The sequence below is a fragment of the Schistocerca piceifrons genome, chromosome 6, assembly GCF_021461385.2.
Source record: "Schistocerca piceifrons isolate TAMUIC-IGC-003096 chromosome 6, iqSchPice1.1, whole genome shotgun sequence".
Classification (NCBI taxonomy): Eukaryota; Metazoa; Arthropoda; class Insecta; order Orthoptera; family Acrididae; genus Schistocerca; species Schistocerca piceifrons.
Window position 1 is genome coordinate 274,361,328 of NC_060143.1, and position 17,769 is coordinate 274,379,096.

General features: G+C 38.3%; 1 protein-coding gene across 1 annotated transcript in view; it reads right to left on the reverse strand.

Moving 5' to 3' along the window:
- The window catches only part of LOC124802832 (cohesin subunit SA-2-like), a 376,821-nt gene that overhangs the window by 181,506 nt on the left and 177,546 nt on the right, over positions 1-17,769 (reverse strand). The window contains exon 9 of the mRNA XM_047263844.1: positions 3,481-3,642. Within this exon, the coding sequence (XP_047119800.1) occupies positions 3,481-3,642 (162 nt within the window). The remainder of the gene's footprint in view (positions 1-3,480; positions 3,643-17,769) is intronic.

Genomic DNA, 17,769 nt, shown 5'->3' on the forward strand with positions numbered 1-17,769 from the left:
TGGCTTCAGGCCTCAGTGCAGTACTGAAACAGCCACTTTTAGCCTCATAAATCGTATTTTAAATTCAGTGGATAGTCACAAAAATGTTTCGGGGATTTTCCTGGATTTAACAAAAGCATTTGATCTAATAGACCATGAAATTCTCCTAAGAAAGTTAGAGTGGTATGGTGTAAGAGGCCTGCCACACGAGTGGCTGAAATCCTACCTAGAAAATCGCTCTCAGATAACAGAGGTAAAACACATGGGAAAAAACGAACTCCAAGCTTATCAATCGAAACCTTCCACATTAACCCACAGTGTACCACAAGGCTCAATTTTAGGTCCCTTTCTCTTCCTAATTTTCATAAACGACTTCCCCCTACACGTTCAACATCCGAACCAGTGCTATTTGCAGATGACACAAGCATATTAATTGAAGGTGAAAATGAAATGGCTCTAAGTTTAAATGCTAAAGTCACAAGTGAAAATGTCTCAGAGTGGTTTATGAGGAATAAATTACTGATAAACCCTAAAAAACAGTCGTCTTACACTTCCATACACAACAAAATAAAAACCCATTAAAACCAAACACGTCAATGGAAAACCAAAGAATTAACAGTGTCAGTGAAGCAAAATTTCTTGGCATCTACTTACAAGGCAATCTTAAATGGAATTCCCACATCACTTCATTAAATTCTAAGCTATCCAAAATGACTTATGCGATGAGGATTATATGGAACAACACAAGTCCTGAAACAGTTAGAGCAGTGTATTACGCTTGCATACACTTCCTATTAAGATATGGCATCATATTCTGGGGAAATTCTCCTCATTGCATAACCACATTCCGGAAACAAAAAAAGATTGTGAGGGTAATGAAAAATGCCAACAGCCGAAAATCACGCAAACCATTCTTTAAAGAACTGGGGATTCTACCCCTACCATGTATCTACACTCCTGGAAATGGAAAAAAGAACACATTGACACTGGTGTGTCAGACCCACCATACTTGCTCCGGACACTGCGAGAGGGCTGTACAAGCAATGATCACACGCACGGCACAGCAGACACACCAGGAACCGCGGTGTTGGCCGTCGAATGGCGCTAGCTGCGCAGCATTTGTGCACCGCCGCCGTCAGTGTCAGCCAGTTTGCCGTGGCATACGGAGCTCCATCGCAGTCTTTAACACTGGTAGCACGCCGCGACAGCGTGGACGTGAACCGTATGTGCAGTTGACGGACTTTGAGCGAGGGCGTATAGTGGGCATGCGGGAGGCCGGGTGGACGTACCGCCGAATTGCTCAACACGTGGGGCGTGAGGTCTCCACAGTACATCGATGTTGTCGCCAGTGGTCGGCGGAAGGTGCACGTGCCCGTCGACCTGGGACCGGACTGCAGCGACGCACGGATGCACGCCAAGACCGTAGGATCCTACGCAGTGCCGTAGGGGACCGCACCGCCACTTCCCAGCAAATTAGGGACACTGTTGCTCCTGGGGTATCGGCGAGGACCATTCGCAACCGTCTCCATGAAGCTGGGCTACGGTCCCGCACACCGTTAGGCCGTCTTCCGCTCACGCCCCAACATCGTGCAGCCCGCCTCCAGTGGTGTCGCGACAGGCGTGAATGGAGGGACGAATGGAGACGTGTCGTCTTCAGCGATGAGAGTCGCTTCTGCCTTGGTGCCAATGATGGTCGTATGCGTGTTTGGCGCCGTGCAGGTGAGCGCCACAATCAGGACTGCATACGACCGAGGCACACAGGGCCAACACCCGGCATCATGGTGTGGGGAGCGATCTCCTACACTGGCCGTACACCACTGGTGATCGTCGAGGGGACACTGAATAGTGCACGGTACATCCAAACCGTCATCGAACCCATCGTTCTACCATTCCTAGACCGGCAAGGGAACTTGCTGTTCCAACAGGACAATGCACGTCCGCATGTATCCCGTGCCACCCAACGTGCTCTAGAAGGTGTAAGTCAACTACCCTGGCCAGCAAGATCTCCGGATCTGTCCCCCATTGAGCATGTTTGGGACTGGATGAAGCGTCGTCTCACGCGGTCTGCACGTCCAGCACGAACGCTGGTCCAACTGAGGCGCCGGGTGGAAATGGCATGGCAAGCCGTTCCACAGGACTACATCCAGCATCTCTACGATCGTCTCCATGGGAGAATAGCAGCCTGCATTGCTGCGAAAGGTGGATATACACTGTACTAGTGCCGACATTGTGCATGCTCTGTTGCCTGTGTCTATGTGCCTGTGGTTCTGTCAGTGTGATCATGTGATGTATCTGACCTCAGGAACGTGTCAATAAAGTTTCCCCTTCCTGGGACAATGAATTCACGGTGTTCTTATTTCAATTTCCAGGAGTGTATATACTAGAAGTTGTAATGTTCCTAAAAAAAGCATGCTAAAAAATGGAAATGTATTTATTCAAAATAAATCTGTACATGAATACCATACAAGGGCAAATAGTGACATACACAGACATCATTGTTATACCACACTGTGCAAGAAAGGTGTATATCACTCAGGTTCACATTTGTTTAATAAGCTGCCAAGTAACCTAAAGGCCATAAACAAAATCCATAGCTTTAAAAAATCTGTAACATCATATCTCTTGGAAAACTGTTTTTACTCAGTAACACAGTATCTTGAAAAATAAGTTGGTTGTAACAATATAAAAATGTAATGTAACAATATAGCAATATAAAAATGTAACAATTTATAAATGTAATGTATACACCAATGTAACAGTATATTAATGTAATATCATTTTGTCCAACATCTAAGGTATGGTATATGTACCACAAAGATTCAGGACGTAAATAAATAAATAAATAAATCCTGGACACCACGATCACCAGATTTAACTCCAATGGACGTCTTGGGGTTACATTAAATACAGAGTCTTTGTTCCCACACATCTGGGAATCATCGACAAATTATCACAATGAATAGTACATGCTTTTTCCACCAAAAATCGAGATTTGCTTCACAGGATTTGGCAGGAAATTGATTACACATGGGGCATTTGTCCTGTTACAAATGGTAGCAATACTGAACATTTGTAAATAAAACTTGAAGATATAAATGCTTCCAGTGCTGGATAAAACATTACTGTAAGTTATTTACCTTTTTCACAATCAAAGGTTACTTGTAGACACCCCATATAAGCCACCCAAATTTAAGTTATTTCTGCTGAAAGAACTGCATAGTAGTGAGAAATGATTTAATGAAATCAATGAATCAGATGAGCCACATGCATAGGTAAACATTTCTCTGATTTACTTTACACAACCATAGTGGTTGTCAGTATGGTGTTTACATGCATTAGTACATATAGCAAAATGAGTTGCAAATAATGAGCAGGCAACACACACTAAAATCAACATCTGGTTATAAATCCAGATATTTAGTTTAAAACAACCAAGGATCCAGTTTTTATTAATTTGTGAAATTAGTTTTTTTTACATGGTTAAAATGTAAATCAAATTACCTCATCAGGAACTGGAAAGCTTCCTGAAATGTCAGCAGCAATAAATTGCAACATTTCATTAAGTATGTCATAACTTCTAATATCAATACACTTGCTTAGATAAGACACTTTTTTTGTCCATTTTTCAGTTTCATAGGTAACAGCAACAGGTGGCATAGATTCCTGTAGACAAGATACTGCTTGAACCACTCTCAGTTAGATCTTACAAGAAGTTTTTAATTTTTCTAAATGTACACAAAACAAGGCAATAACAATGTTTATAGCTCTCAGGGGTGATGGAAAATAGAAAAAGCAGGCCACATTTTGAAATCAAACAATAACTTACATTAGAAATTACCTCATGTCAAAGAGTATTCAACAAAGAGAAAGAATGACTGGAGAAGTGCATAAACAAGTATTTCAATGAAAACAAATTTTTAAATGAAAGTGCTTGTTTTTCCATATTAAAGGCGACATTCTAAAAAAAATTCACTGGTTTATCTTACCATTCCCAACACATTGCGCACGCAGATATAGCATTCACAGAGCTCAATCACTGTCACTTTGTAACGCAGGGATTATATGGCCAAAATGTTCTGTCAATGATGCCACTCTGAAATAACTACACTGAATAGTTACTATAAATAGCTAAAACATAGCGTTATGAATTTGTGTTGTAATTTCCTTTGTATACTGTAGCTTTCATCAGAGGAAATGGGGATGGATTACTTTCAAACAACAGTCCCAGTACTGTTTGCACAGCTACGAGAGAGATGTTGGAAAGTTTGCTGCCTGGTAAAGAAAGACTGTTTTAGGTCAAAAATGCACTTATTTTTCAGAGTAGTCGTTTTCTCCAAATCTCCTCCTCCAACATTACAATAAGTGTGTGCAGTCCTATAACATCAACCAAAATATTTTCAGGCACGATTATTTAGCTGCAGAAAAAAATAACAACAATTAGGTGCCAAGCCTGCTGAACAGAGTGGCTTTTCCAATGATTTTTAACTTCAAAATCCTCAGTTTTCATATTCTCAAAGTGCCTTTATGAGCTTACTCATTTTCCTGATGGAGTTAAGACTTATAAGTTTGTAGTTCAATCCATTCTTAAGTAAATATTTCATCTAGCTGGTCCACCAGATTTTTTAGTATTTGGTAGTTATCCCTTTCCTTCTGCTTCAGAGATAATATTGTCTAATTATGTTTATAAAATTTCCCCCTCCCCTTCTCACGTGTGTGTGTGTGTGTGTGTGTGTGTGTTTCTGAGAGAGGAGGGGGGGGGGGGGGGTTACTAGCTTGGTTTTCTCTCTCTCTCTTTTTTTTTATGATCCAAACACTGCTGAGATACCAGTAATTGAATTTACTTTTGGCCAACAATCAACAACAAAAATGGAACCGAACTTGCATAGTTTTTCACCAGGATTAGTTCTTCATGTAAAATGTTTCATGGTATTTCTTCTCGTCTGCTATTACACCCATCTTTCATTCACTGATAATCCCCATTCATCTGCTGATAATACAATATTGTACTGTGCACTCTTGCACTGTTTTTATCAGTCTCTGTAAGACCACCTTTATGCAGGTGGTTGTGGGACGGCAGCTGTTCAATATAAAATGCCAAATCAAACCACATTCAGCTGTCTAAATTTCAGTTGTTGTTTTCCCTGAGCAACCAGTTTCAGCACTACATTATGCCATCTTTATTTTCATCAGTAGTTGCAGACCTGTCACATGTGGTTCAGCTTCAGATGTACAGCACATTTGAATTTGGCTAACTATTTCTCAAGTGTTTAAAATGTAGGAACAGATTCCTTATAAAGCTTCTACTTACATACATTATTTAACTATTCAACAGATCAAGCTAACAGTTAATTTACATTACTGCACAATATAAAGGAAACATTTGAAATGATGGACATGGGAAAGGGGGAACAAGTGCTGGGCAATGGTGAGAGAGGAAATGAGGATGTATTAGTAGGCAAGAAGGGGTTGCAGGTGGCTTTCAGGGGCAGTAGAAAAACTTGGATCAATTTCTGTAACAATCACAGAATGGGCAGAAAATAAGGGCAAGACACCGAGAGGTGGGGGGGGGGGGGGGGGGCAGAAAATGGTGACTATTTCCCTATTTCCGTATCTTAAACTCTTCTTTGTTGGTCCATTTTGATAGAAATATGTTTTGTTTATGTAATTGCTCAAACTATCTTTGGCAAATTACTGCCATCTTGAGTGGGTTTCTTTATTCTAAAATATGAAAATTAACACTGTTACGTAACATTAGAATACTAGGGAGCAGCGAAAGTAGCAGCTGGAGGTGTAGGTGTAGAAGGCATCCCTTCATCTTTTTTGCACACTTCCCCCACTAATGTTCTCGCCATACACCACATTTAGTCTCAAGTCAGAAGCCAGTGCCTGTAGGTGTCGAGCTGAATGCGGCAAACTATCCCATTAGACAACACTGTCAAGCACATGTACGTATGTTCAGTGCACCAAAAGACACTCACTCAAAAACGTTATGATAGCAGAAATTGGCAGATAGCACAGTGCAATAAAAAGATTATGATCTGAAGCACACAATGACTTACTTCAAAGAATTTTTTATGGCTACAAAACCATACCATCAAGTAGATTAAGTGTAGTCAGCACTCAACAGACTTTCACTAGGAAACCAACTGTTTCAGAAAAAGTAGAAAGTAGGAGGAAAGTTCTGTTGTTAGGTAGTAGCCATGGAAAAGGTGTGGCCCAGACCTTGCAGGAAAAACTGGGTGACAGGTACCAGGTCACAAGTATTTTCAAGCCCAGTGCATGTATTGGCAAACTGATAGAGGATGTAGGATCATTGTGCAAGGGTTTTACAAAGCAGGATCATGTTGTGGTAGTGAGTGGAGTGTGAAACAGTATTGATAGGGATCGGGCTACAATACTGAGTGAGACCTGGTAAGAACAGCATCTGCAACGAACCGTACAGCTGGTGGCTTGGTTCCTACTTTCATGCGGTATGACCAGCCCCAATTGAACAGCTCTGTCCGGGGGGTTCAATATGGAGCCAGATCAGCAACTTCGGGCGGCTGCTTTGTCAGGCATAGGTTTCTGTTGATGATATTGGTGTGTGGGACTTTACAGGACATGGCTTGCATCTCAATAGGAAATGGAAGGGTAAATTGACTGGGACAATAGCAAAATCTTTAAGGGAGGAGGGGGGGGCACTGAGCTCACGGGAGTACTTCTTTTTTGGGCTCAGATCCAATCACCCAACATTGATTGAAATTAAGGTTAATGAGAAGCCCAGACAGGCAGGTATACTAGAGATGTTAAAATATCAAAAAATTTTCATAACAGTACAGTGAAAAATAATGTTAGTATGTCACAAGATTCTCATAAAAGCACAATGAAAAGTAATAACAGTATATTGCATCATAATATCAGGGATTAAAAAACAAAGCAGATGAGCTTCTTGTTTGGTTAGATGATTTAGAAAATGAGGGTGAATTGATGTACTACGCCTGTCTGAACATCATATAGTCACAGGTACGGAAATGGTAAATGTAGGTGAATATAAGCTTCCAGCACATGTAAGTAGACACACTATGGAGAGAGGACGAGTTGCCGTATGTGTTAATATCTGCCGTAGTGTGAAAAATTTGGAAACTAAAATATTTTTTGTGGAGCAACATACAGAGGTGTGCATGTGAGCTTAAAGTAAATAATGGTGCTTTTATAATTGTAGCTGTGTATAGGCCCCCCACTGGGTAATTTTCAGCTATTTTTGAAAGACTTGGATTCTTTGTTGTGCTATCTGTCAGATAGAGGGAAGCAAATTATTGTTTGTGGGGATTTCAATGTAGATTTCCCGAAAGAGTCAATACAAAGCTTGACCTTGAATTATTACTTGGTTCTTTCAATTTGACATCAGTTATTGATTTTCCTACTTGGGTGGTATAGGAAAGCAGCATACAGATAGATAATGTTTTTATAGACCAAGATAAATATAATTTTTGTGTTAAGAATGGTCTGTCCGATCATGAAGCACAGCTGGTTACAGTACATGACATAGCTCCCTACAGTAATGCATAACAGTCCTCCAAACTAGTGCATTCAATTAACAATTGAAAATTTTAGAGAAAGTTTGCAACAGTTAGACTGGCATGAAGGGTATAGGGAACCTGATGCTAATTTAAAATTTAACCTATTTCGTGATACCTTTGTGTGTACATCTGAAAACAACTTCCACTCTATACAAAATCCTACCCCCTTCAGTGCAGTTATAGTTATTGGCAAAGATGACATTACAAGCAGGCAGGACACCAAATTTCTTGGACTTACAATCAATAACACTCTAAACTGGAAACCACATATTGAGACACAGTCACAAAAGCTTAATAAAACCTGTTACCTATTAAGGTCATTAAACACACAACCAGTGTAGATACCTTGAAGCTGGTGTACCATGCCCTGTTTGAGTCTGTCTTGAGGTATGGTCTAATCTTATGGGGAAATAGCTCTGATTCTCTCAAACCACTGTTTCAAGAGTTAAAAATCCTGTCACTGCCATGCTTCTATATAATGGAACTAGCTTGTTTTACAGTACAGCACTTGGAATCCCTCCAGAGAAATGCAGACCGCCACACACACGACACCAGAAACAAAACCCAATTACAAACTATAGCTCACAATACCAAATTATATGCAAATGGGGTTAAGTGTATGGGTATTAAAATATACAACCACCTCCAAACAGACATAAAAACAAGCAAAAACCCAAAAATAATGAGAATTAAATTAAAGGAATTACTATTAAATCATTGTTTCTATTCTGTACATGAATTTCTTGAAACAAAATTTTAATTACTGTGAATAAGCTGTTTATTCACTTGTAGTTATCTCTACTTAGTAAGATAATTTAATCATTGTATCTTATTTACCTTCTGTCTTTATCTCATATATGTATTCTGCTATGGGAAGTATGCACCACAAAATTTTAATTACTTGCAATAAGCTGTTTATTCACTTGTAGGTATTTCTACTTAGTAAGATAATTTAATTATCGTATGTTATTGATTTCTAACTGTATCTCTTATATGTACTCTGCTATGTGTAGTATGTATCACCACTGTCCTCTCTCATCACACACCACCTTTTTATATTTTGTCTATATATCCTATATGTATTACGCTACGTGAGTTATGTACCATTACTGTCATCTCTCATCATATACCATCTCAATATAATTTTCAAATTGACTTGTCCTATATCATGATGTGCTTTGCTGTACAAATTGTATGATCTACAGGACCAATAATGAATAAATAAATAAAACGGTTTCCCAAAGAAAACAGTGAAATGTAATTGTAAGAAACTATCTAAAAAGCTATGGCTTACTAAAGAGATAAAAATATCTTGTACACAGAAAAGGGAAATGCATTTTATAGGTGGAAGGAGTAATGATCCAGAAACAGTGAAACTTTATAAAAACTACTGCACTGTATTAAGAAAAGTTATTAAAAAGTCCAGAAGTATGTGCATTATGTCTGAAATTAGCACATCTGATAACAAAATTAAAACAATATGGAATATTGTTAAAAGGGAAACAGGGCAACCGAGAGAACAGGAAGACTGTATTTCTATCAAACTCAATGAAAAGTTTGTTAACAAGAAGTCGGAAGTAGAAAATATTTTTAATCATTTTTTAAGTGTTGCAGAGAAAATAGGATGCAGCTAATTATTTGTAAATGCAAGACAGTATACGGAAAAAGCAATACCTATGCAATTTGATAAAACTGAAATTCATCTCACCACCCCTACAGAAATTAGGAAAATAATAAATTCACTCAAAAGTAAAAGCTCACATGGAGTTGAAGGCATTTCCAACAGAGTACTAAAAGCTTGTTCCCAACAGATAAGTAGGATTCCCAGGCACATACACGGTGGTCCATTGATCGTGACCTGGCCAAATATCTCATGAAATAAGCGTCAAACGAAAAAACTACAAAGCCGGAAACTTGCCTAGCTTGAAGAGGGAAACCAGATGGCGTTATGGCTGGCATGCTAGATGGCGCTGCCATAGGTCAAACGGATATAAACTGTATTTTTAAAAATAGGAACCCTCATTTTTTATTACATATTCGTGTAGTACGTAAAGAAATATGAATGTTTTAGTTGGACCACTTTTTTCGTTTTGTGATAAATGGCGCTGTAATAGTCACAAACATATGCCTCACAATTTTAGACGAACAGTTGGTAACAGGTCGGTTTTTTAAATTAAAATACAGAACGTAGGCACATTTGAAAATTTTATTTCGGTTGTTCCAATGTGATACATGTACCTTTGTGAACTTATTTCTGAGAGCACATACTGTTACAGCATGATTACCTGTAAATACCATAGTGATGCAATAAATGCTCAAAATGATGTCCGTCAGCCTTAATGCATTTGGTAATACGTGTAACAACATTCCTCTCAACAGCAAGTAGTTCGCCTTCTGTAATGTTCGCACATGCACTGACAATGTGCTGACGCATGTTGCCAGGCGTTGTCGGTGTAGTAACATCGGTAGTACATTACGTAGGAAATCAGCATACATTGCACTATTTAGACTGCCGTCAATAAAAAGGGCACCAATTATCCTTCCTCCCATAATGACACACCATACACTAACCCACCAAGGTCGCTGATGTTCCACTTGTTGCAGCCATCGTGGATTTTCCGTTGCCCCATAGTGCATATTACGCCGGTTTACGTTACCGCTGTTGGTGACTGACGCTTTGTCGCTAAATAGAATATGTGCAAAAAATCTCTCATCATCCCTTAATTTCTCTTGTGCCCAATGGCAGAACTATACACGATGTTCAAAGTCATCGCCATGTAATTCCTGGTGCATAGAAATATGGTACGGGTGCAATCGATGATGATGTAGCATTCTCAACACCGACATTTTTGAGATTCCCGATTCTCGCGCAATTTGTCTGCTACTAATGTACAGATTAGCCATGACAGCAGCTAAAACACCTGCTTAGGCATCATCATTTGTTGCACGTCGTGGTTGACATTTCACATGTGGCTGAACACTTCCCGTTTCCTTAAATAATATAACTATCCAGCGAATGGTCCGGTCACTTGGATGATGTCGTCCAGGATATCGAGCAGCATACATAGCACACACCCATTGGGCATTTTGATCACAACAGCCACACATCAACACGATATCAACCTTTTCCACAATTGGTAAACGGTCCATTTTAACAAGAGTAATGTATCACAATGCAAATACCGTCTGCACTGGTAGAATGTTACGTGATACCACGTACTTATACATTTGTGACTATTGCAAGGCCATCCATCACAAAGCGAAAAAAGTGGTCCAACTAAAACATTCATATTTCTTTACGTACTATACGAATATGTAATAAAAAATAGGGGATCCTATTTTAAAAAACACAGTTGATATCCATGTGACCTATGGCAGCGCCATCTAGTGATTAGACTGAAATATACCACTGTTAAACCATTGCATAAAAAAGGGGATATGTCCGATGCTAACAACTACTGCCCTATCTCACTTCTGACAGCTTTATCCAAAATTCTTGAAAAAGTATTGTATTCAAATGAATTACTAACAAAATGTCAGTTTGGTTTTCAGATAGGCTTTTCAATATAAAATGCTATATATACTTTCACTGATCCAATATTAAGTGCACTGAGTAACCTAACACCGCGTGTTGGGATATTTTGTGATCCCTCAAAGGCTTTTGATTGTGCGAATCATGAAATCCTCCTAGACTAGCTTAATTATTGCACATATTTAACTGGAAGAATGCAGAAGGTTGAAATTACCAGTGCAGATAGTCTTCAAAAATCAGCACAGTCCTCTAACTGGAGAGGTATCAAGAATGGTGTCCCACAGGGCTCAGTCTTGGGTTCCTTACTGTTCTTAATATATATTAATGACTTGTCACTCTATATTCATGAAGATGAAAAGCTAGTTCTTTTTATTGATGATAAAAGTATAGTAATCACACCCATGAAACAAGAATCAACTGAGGAAATCACAAATAATGTCTTTCAGAAAATTATTAACTGCTTCTCTGTAAATGGACTCTCACTAATTTTTGAGAAAACACAGCATACAAAACTCTGTACAGTAAATGGCCTAACACCATTGATAAATATAGACTATGAACAGATGTCTGTTGCTAAGGCAGAATACTCAAAATTTCTGGGTCTGTGCCTTGATGAGAAATTGAATTTGAAGAAACATTTTGATGATCTTCTGAAACAGTCAGGTTCAGCTACTTATGCTATTAGGGATATTGCAAATTTAGGTGATAACCATATCAGTAAATTAGCCTACCATGCCTATTTTCATTCACTGCTTTCATATGGCACCATATTTTGTGGCAATTCTTCATTTACAAAGAAAGTATTCATTGTACAAAAGCGTGTAATCAGACTAATAGCTGGAGCCAACCCAAGGTCACCTTGCAGACATTTATTTAAGGAACTCGGGACGTTCACAGTACCTTTGTAATACATATACTCACTTACGATATTTGTTGTTAGTAACCCATACCAAATAAAAAATAGCAGCAAAGTGCATAGCTACAACACTAGAAGAAAGGATGATCTTCACTATTCTGGGTTAAATCTGACTTTGGCACAGAAAGGGGTGAATTATGCTGCCACAAAAATTTTTGGACATTTTCCAAATAGCATTAAAAGTCTGACAGATAGCCAACCAACACTTAAAAGGAAGTTGAAAGACTTTCTGAATGACAGCTCTTTCTACTCAATAGATTAATTTTCAGATATGAAGTAGTAACTGTAAAAAAATATTATTATTTTTCTTTCTCAGTCGTTATTATTATTATTACTATTATTATTATTATTATTATTATTGTCCAGATGGGGAGGTCCGAAATCTAAAAAGGCTATGGCCTTAACAATTTGCCTATTGTCAACAGATGTTAAAGTGATACGTTCCACATAATTACAAAATGTCGTATTCATGATCTATAGCACAAGTATTAATGTATGTATGTGTGTATGTATGTATGTACACAAAAAAAAAATGTTTGAAAAACACTACAGTGAAACAGCAACCTATCCACATTAATGTATTATCGTGTGTTTCAGAATGTATTTCAGCAAATATATTATTAATGCTCACCTATTCAAATTTTACTGTGGAGCACTTAAGCATTCTTTAGCTTTGAATATTAGTTTTAACTTCAGTATGAAGCATAAAACCTGGGTCTTCTGCTCTCCAAAAGTAATGTTGACAAATATGCTGGCACAAGCAGTGTATAACCACTAGAATTATACGGCATCAAAGGAAACAGTCTCAGACTATTAAAAGGTTATCTCAACAACCGTAAACAGGTAGTTTGTGTTGGTAAGGAAATGTCAAACATAGAAAATGTTAAAGTAGGTGTGCCTCGGGCATCTGTACTGGGGCCTTTCCTGTTCCTGATAATGATCAATGACCTCCCCTCGTTTATTAGATCCACCACTGTATTGTATGCAGATGATACAACTTTTCTTCATAGCAGTAACAATCTTAATGATCTTAAAACCTGTGCTGAAAATACACTCACTCATGCAGCATATTGGTTCAGAGCAAATGGTTTCCTGCTAAATGAAAATAAAACTCAGCAGATAATCTTCACTCTAAGAGACAAGCCACTATCTGATGACCCTAGTTCTGTTAAATTCCTGGGAGTTTATTTAGACGAAAAGTTATCCTAGGGCCAACATGTAGACTATATGAGTAGTAAGCTATTAGTAAGTTATTAGTAAGCTATCTAGAGTAATTTATTTATTAAGACAACTCAGAAATTGTGTACCTGAAACATACATCAGATCATCTTATTTTGCATTTTTTCCAAAGTATAATATCCTATGGCATTATCTTGTGGGGTGACTGTCGTCATATACATGACATCCTATTATTGCAGAAAAAACCCATTAGGATAATTACAAATTCTTCACATAAGGCTCACTGCAAACCCTTATTTACTAAACAAAAAATTATGACTGTAATAAACCTCTATATATACAATGTCTTAATCTTTATGAAGAAGAACCTACAAGATGTGAAATGTAGAGAAAATGTACATTGTTACAACACAAGAAGCATCAAACACATATACACGCCTTACCACAGACTATCAAAATCAATAAATAGCTATGAAGTCACAGGGCACAAACTATTTAATAAGCTGCCACATGCCATACAGGATCTTCCTGAACATACATTCAAAGAAAGACTGCATGAATGGTTTATTGCCCACCCGTTCTATGATATCAATGAATTCTTCAACTGTAAAATGCAGTAATCCAACAGATGACCCACTGTACATTTATTGTAATATAAGCTAAAACACTTCAGTAGTCAATACTTTAACACACTGTATTATAAATTGTAACTTCATTTGACATTGCCAATTGCTGTAATGGCCTAAAGACAATAAAATCTTTATTATTATTATTATTATTATTATTATCATCTGTATAGCCTCATATTGATGTTTTTTTTTTTTTGGGGGGGGGGGGGGGGGGGGGGAGAAAGAAAAGGAAAAATGAGAAGAAAGGGAGTGGAGTACGGAACGGTGTTTACAGCTGTGGGGAGGGGAAGGAAACAGGACATAATGTTTAATGAAATTTGTTGCTGTTTCATTGTCCTGCTCTGAAGACCCACTGTCCCACAAGTCATTTAAAGTAATAACAATGCATCCAACTAATTTTCCTTGGATGCCTTCCCTCAGAAAGTCATTTTCTTGCAAATTTTCAGTGTGGCATATGCACTTAATTCAGTTTTCTATCATAACACCATTAAGTGATTCCTCAAATAAATTCCGCATGTTTCATCCTGACTGTGCAATTGCTGCATATCACCTTTCCTTCCACTAGGGCTCACACAGTTTCTATTGTAAGTGGTAAGGGGGCAGCCTCACAAAGCTGTGACTCATTTCTGTTGCTAAGATATCAAATTTATGTGGGTTCCTGCCTTCCTCCAAAAACTCCACCTTTGTTTAGGACCCTGAAATTCAAATACTTCTCTCTCCTGGCCATTGTGAAGTTCCTTCCTGTTTTGTGCCTGAATTAGGAATTTTGTTCTTTGTTTCTTGAATGACTAAACCCTGTAAATCATGTTGTTCTAAACCACATAAAAACTCTAAAAATCAGTATTTAAATACATCACTATATATTACTTCATTACAACCACTGGTTTTGCAGTATGGAAATATTAGCTCTGCACCTTTGGTATGCCATTTTCAGATGATCATGAATGATAGACAGTAAGTCTGTCTCCTTCGGCAGTTGGTGCTTTTAACCTGGCACTGCCTTTTGAATCCTGCCAGATGTTCTCTTGGGGTTGTGCCAGGTTTTGTCAAGATAACTAATAGGGTGGTGATAATTTTCTTTCATGATATTCTGCAGTTTTCTCTGGAAAGTAGCCCTAGCTTCTACAGTATCATATTTATCCATCACAATGTGTCTTCCATCATTGCACTTTCTGTACCAAAATCCCAAACGTTTCAGATTTCTTGCACTCAAATGGTGGCCCCCTGTAAAAGCAATCTTGTTATTTAGAACATCTGCTACCTTATGCCTTATAGCATAGTCACCACAGTCATAAAATTCCAATACTGTGCGATGAACACTGCCTTTCTGGAAAGCACCGAAATCAGTGACAGTTCTTGTCACACTAATTTCTTTTCTCAGAAATCGAAACTTCATTTCTTACTACAGGTTTCCACTGCCTGCAGTTCCAATTAGATTTTGTATATTCTGGCATTGTCTTCAAGATCGCAAAGAAATTCTATACCTTGTAGATGATTCTCTCTAATGGTTGTGTGTGTCTTGAAACTCAGTCACCATAACTCACAAACAAAAACAGCAATAGTACTCATTGAATATCACTGCTCTCTTTGCAAACATACACTTCCAGGCAACACACACATAAATGGATGCTGGATAGTGGCTTTGATAGTGGCTAGCAATGAAGCTGCACAGTCATGCTAGCAGCAGCATGAATGAAGTGCAGTACTGTCACATCAATCCTGCTAATGATAGATGGTCATCTGGTAACTGCTGCTTTTTATGATGCTAGTTGGATGACACCTATGGTGAAAATGATACTGTGGAAAAGTGTCAACTTAGAATCATGGACCAAGCCAGATGCCGCTATAGGTTTGTAAACAGCACTTACTACCAGAGGGAAGATATGGGGTATGAGAACTGACCTACCCCTCTCACACCCCTTTTGCTACTCCCTTGTATAGTAACATTTTTTTCATTATATAGTGTAATCATGTTAATTTTCAAGTTGTAGAATAAAGAAACTCACTGAAGATTGCAGGACTTCACCAAAACTAGTCTGAGGAATTGTTGTTATGGTCCTCAGTCCAACAACTGTTTGCTGCAACTCTCCATTCTATTCTATCCTGTGCAAGCCTCTTCATTTCGAAGTAACATATCCCACAAACTGATCCCTTCTCGTATGCAAATTGTGCCAAAAATTTCTCCTCTGCCCAATTCTATTCAGTACCTCCTCATTAGTTACATGGTCCACCCACCTAATCTTCAGCACTCTTCTATAGTACCCCATTTCAAAAGCTTCTACTCTCTTCCCATCTAAACTGTTTATCATCCATGTTTCACTTCCATACATGACTACACTCCATACAAATACTTTCAGAAATGACTTCCTGACACTTCAATCTATATTCAATGTTACCAAATTTCTCTTCTTCAGAAATGCTTTCCTTGCCATTACCAGTCTACATTTTATATCCTCTCTACTTCGACCATCATAAGATATTTTGCTCCCCAAATAGCAAATCTCACCTATTACTTCAAGTGTGTCATTTCCTAATCGAATTCCTTCTGTATAACCTGATTTAATTTAACAACATTCCTTTATCCTCATTTTGCTTTTGTTGATCTTCATCTTACAGCCTTCTTTCAAGACACTGGCCATTCTGTTCAACTGTTCTTCCAAATGCTTTGCTGTCTCTGACACAATTACAATGTCATCAGCCAACATCAAGGTTTTTATTTCATCTCCCTGGATTTTAATTCCTATTCCAAAATTTTCTTTTGTTTCCTTTACTGCTTGCTCAATTTACAGATTGAATAACATTGGGAATAGGCTACAACTCTGTCTCACTCCCTTCCCAACCACTGCTCCCCTTTCATGCCCCTCGACTGTTATAACTGCCATATGGTTTCTGTACAAATTGTAAATAGCCTTTCACGCCCTGTATTTTACCCCTGCCACCTTCATAATTTGAAAGAGAGTATTCCAGTCAATACTGTCAAAAGTTTTTCTAAGTCTACAAATGCTATAAACATAGGTTTGCCTTCCCTTAAACTATTTTCTAAGATAAGTCATAGGGGCAGTATTGCCTATAATGTTCCTACACTTACATGGAATCCAAATTGATCTTCCTCATGGTCAGTCTCTACCTATTATACTATTCTTCTGTAAAGATTCTGTGTTAGTTTAATAAGTCAGAGTTGCAAAATGCTGATAGTGCACCTGTCAACACCTGCGTTCTTTGGGATTGGAATTATTATACTCTTCTTGAAGTCTGAGGGTATTTCACCTGTCTCATACATCTTGCTCACCAGATGGTAGAGTACTATCAGGACTGGCTCGCCCAAGGCTGTCAGTAGTTCTAATGGAAAGTTGTCTAGTCCCGGGGCCTTGTTTCGACTTAGGTCTTTCAGTGTTCCGTCAAACTCTTCACGCAGTATATCATCTCCAATTTCATCTTCATCTACATCCTCTTCCATTTCCATAATATTGCCCTCAAGTACATTGCCCTTGTATAGACCCTCTATATATTCCTTCAACCTTTTTGCTTTCCCTTCTTTGCTTATGACTGGTTTTCCACCTGTGCTCTTGATATTCATACAGGTGGTTCTCTTTTCTCCAAAGTTCTCTTTAATTTTCCTGTAGGCAGCACCTATCTTATCCTTAGTGATATATGCTTCCACATCCTTACATTTGTCTGCTAGCCATTCCTGTTTAGCCATTTTGCACTTCCTGCCGATATCATTTTTGACACATTTGTTTTCCTTTTCACTTGCTTCATTTACTGCATTTTTATATCTTCTCCTTTCATCGATTAAATTCCATATCTCCTGTGTTACCCAAGGATTTCTACTAGCCCTCGGTTTTTCACCTACTTGATCCTCTGTTGCCTTCACTATTTCATCTCTGAGAGCTACTCACTCTTCTTCTACTGTATTCCTTTCCCCTGTTCTTGTCAATCATTCCCTAATGCTCCCTCTAAAACTCTCTACAACCT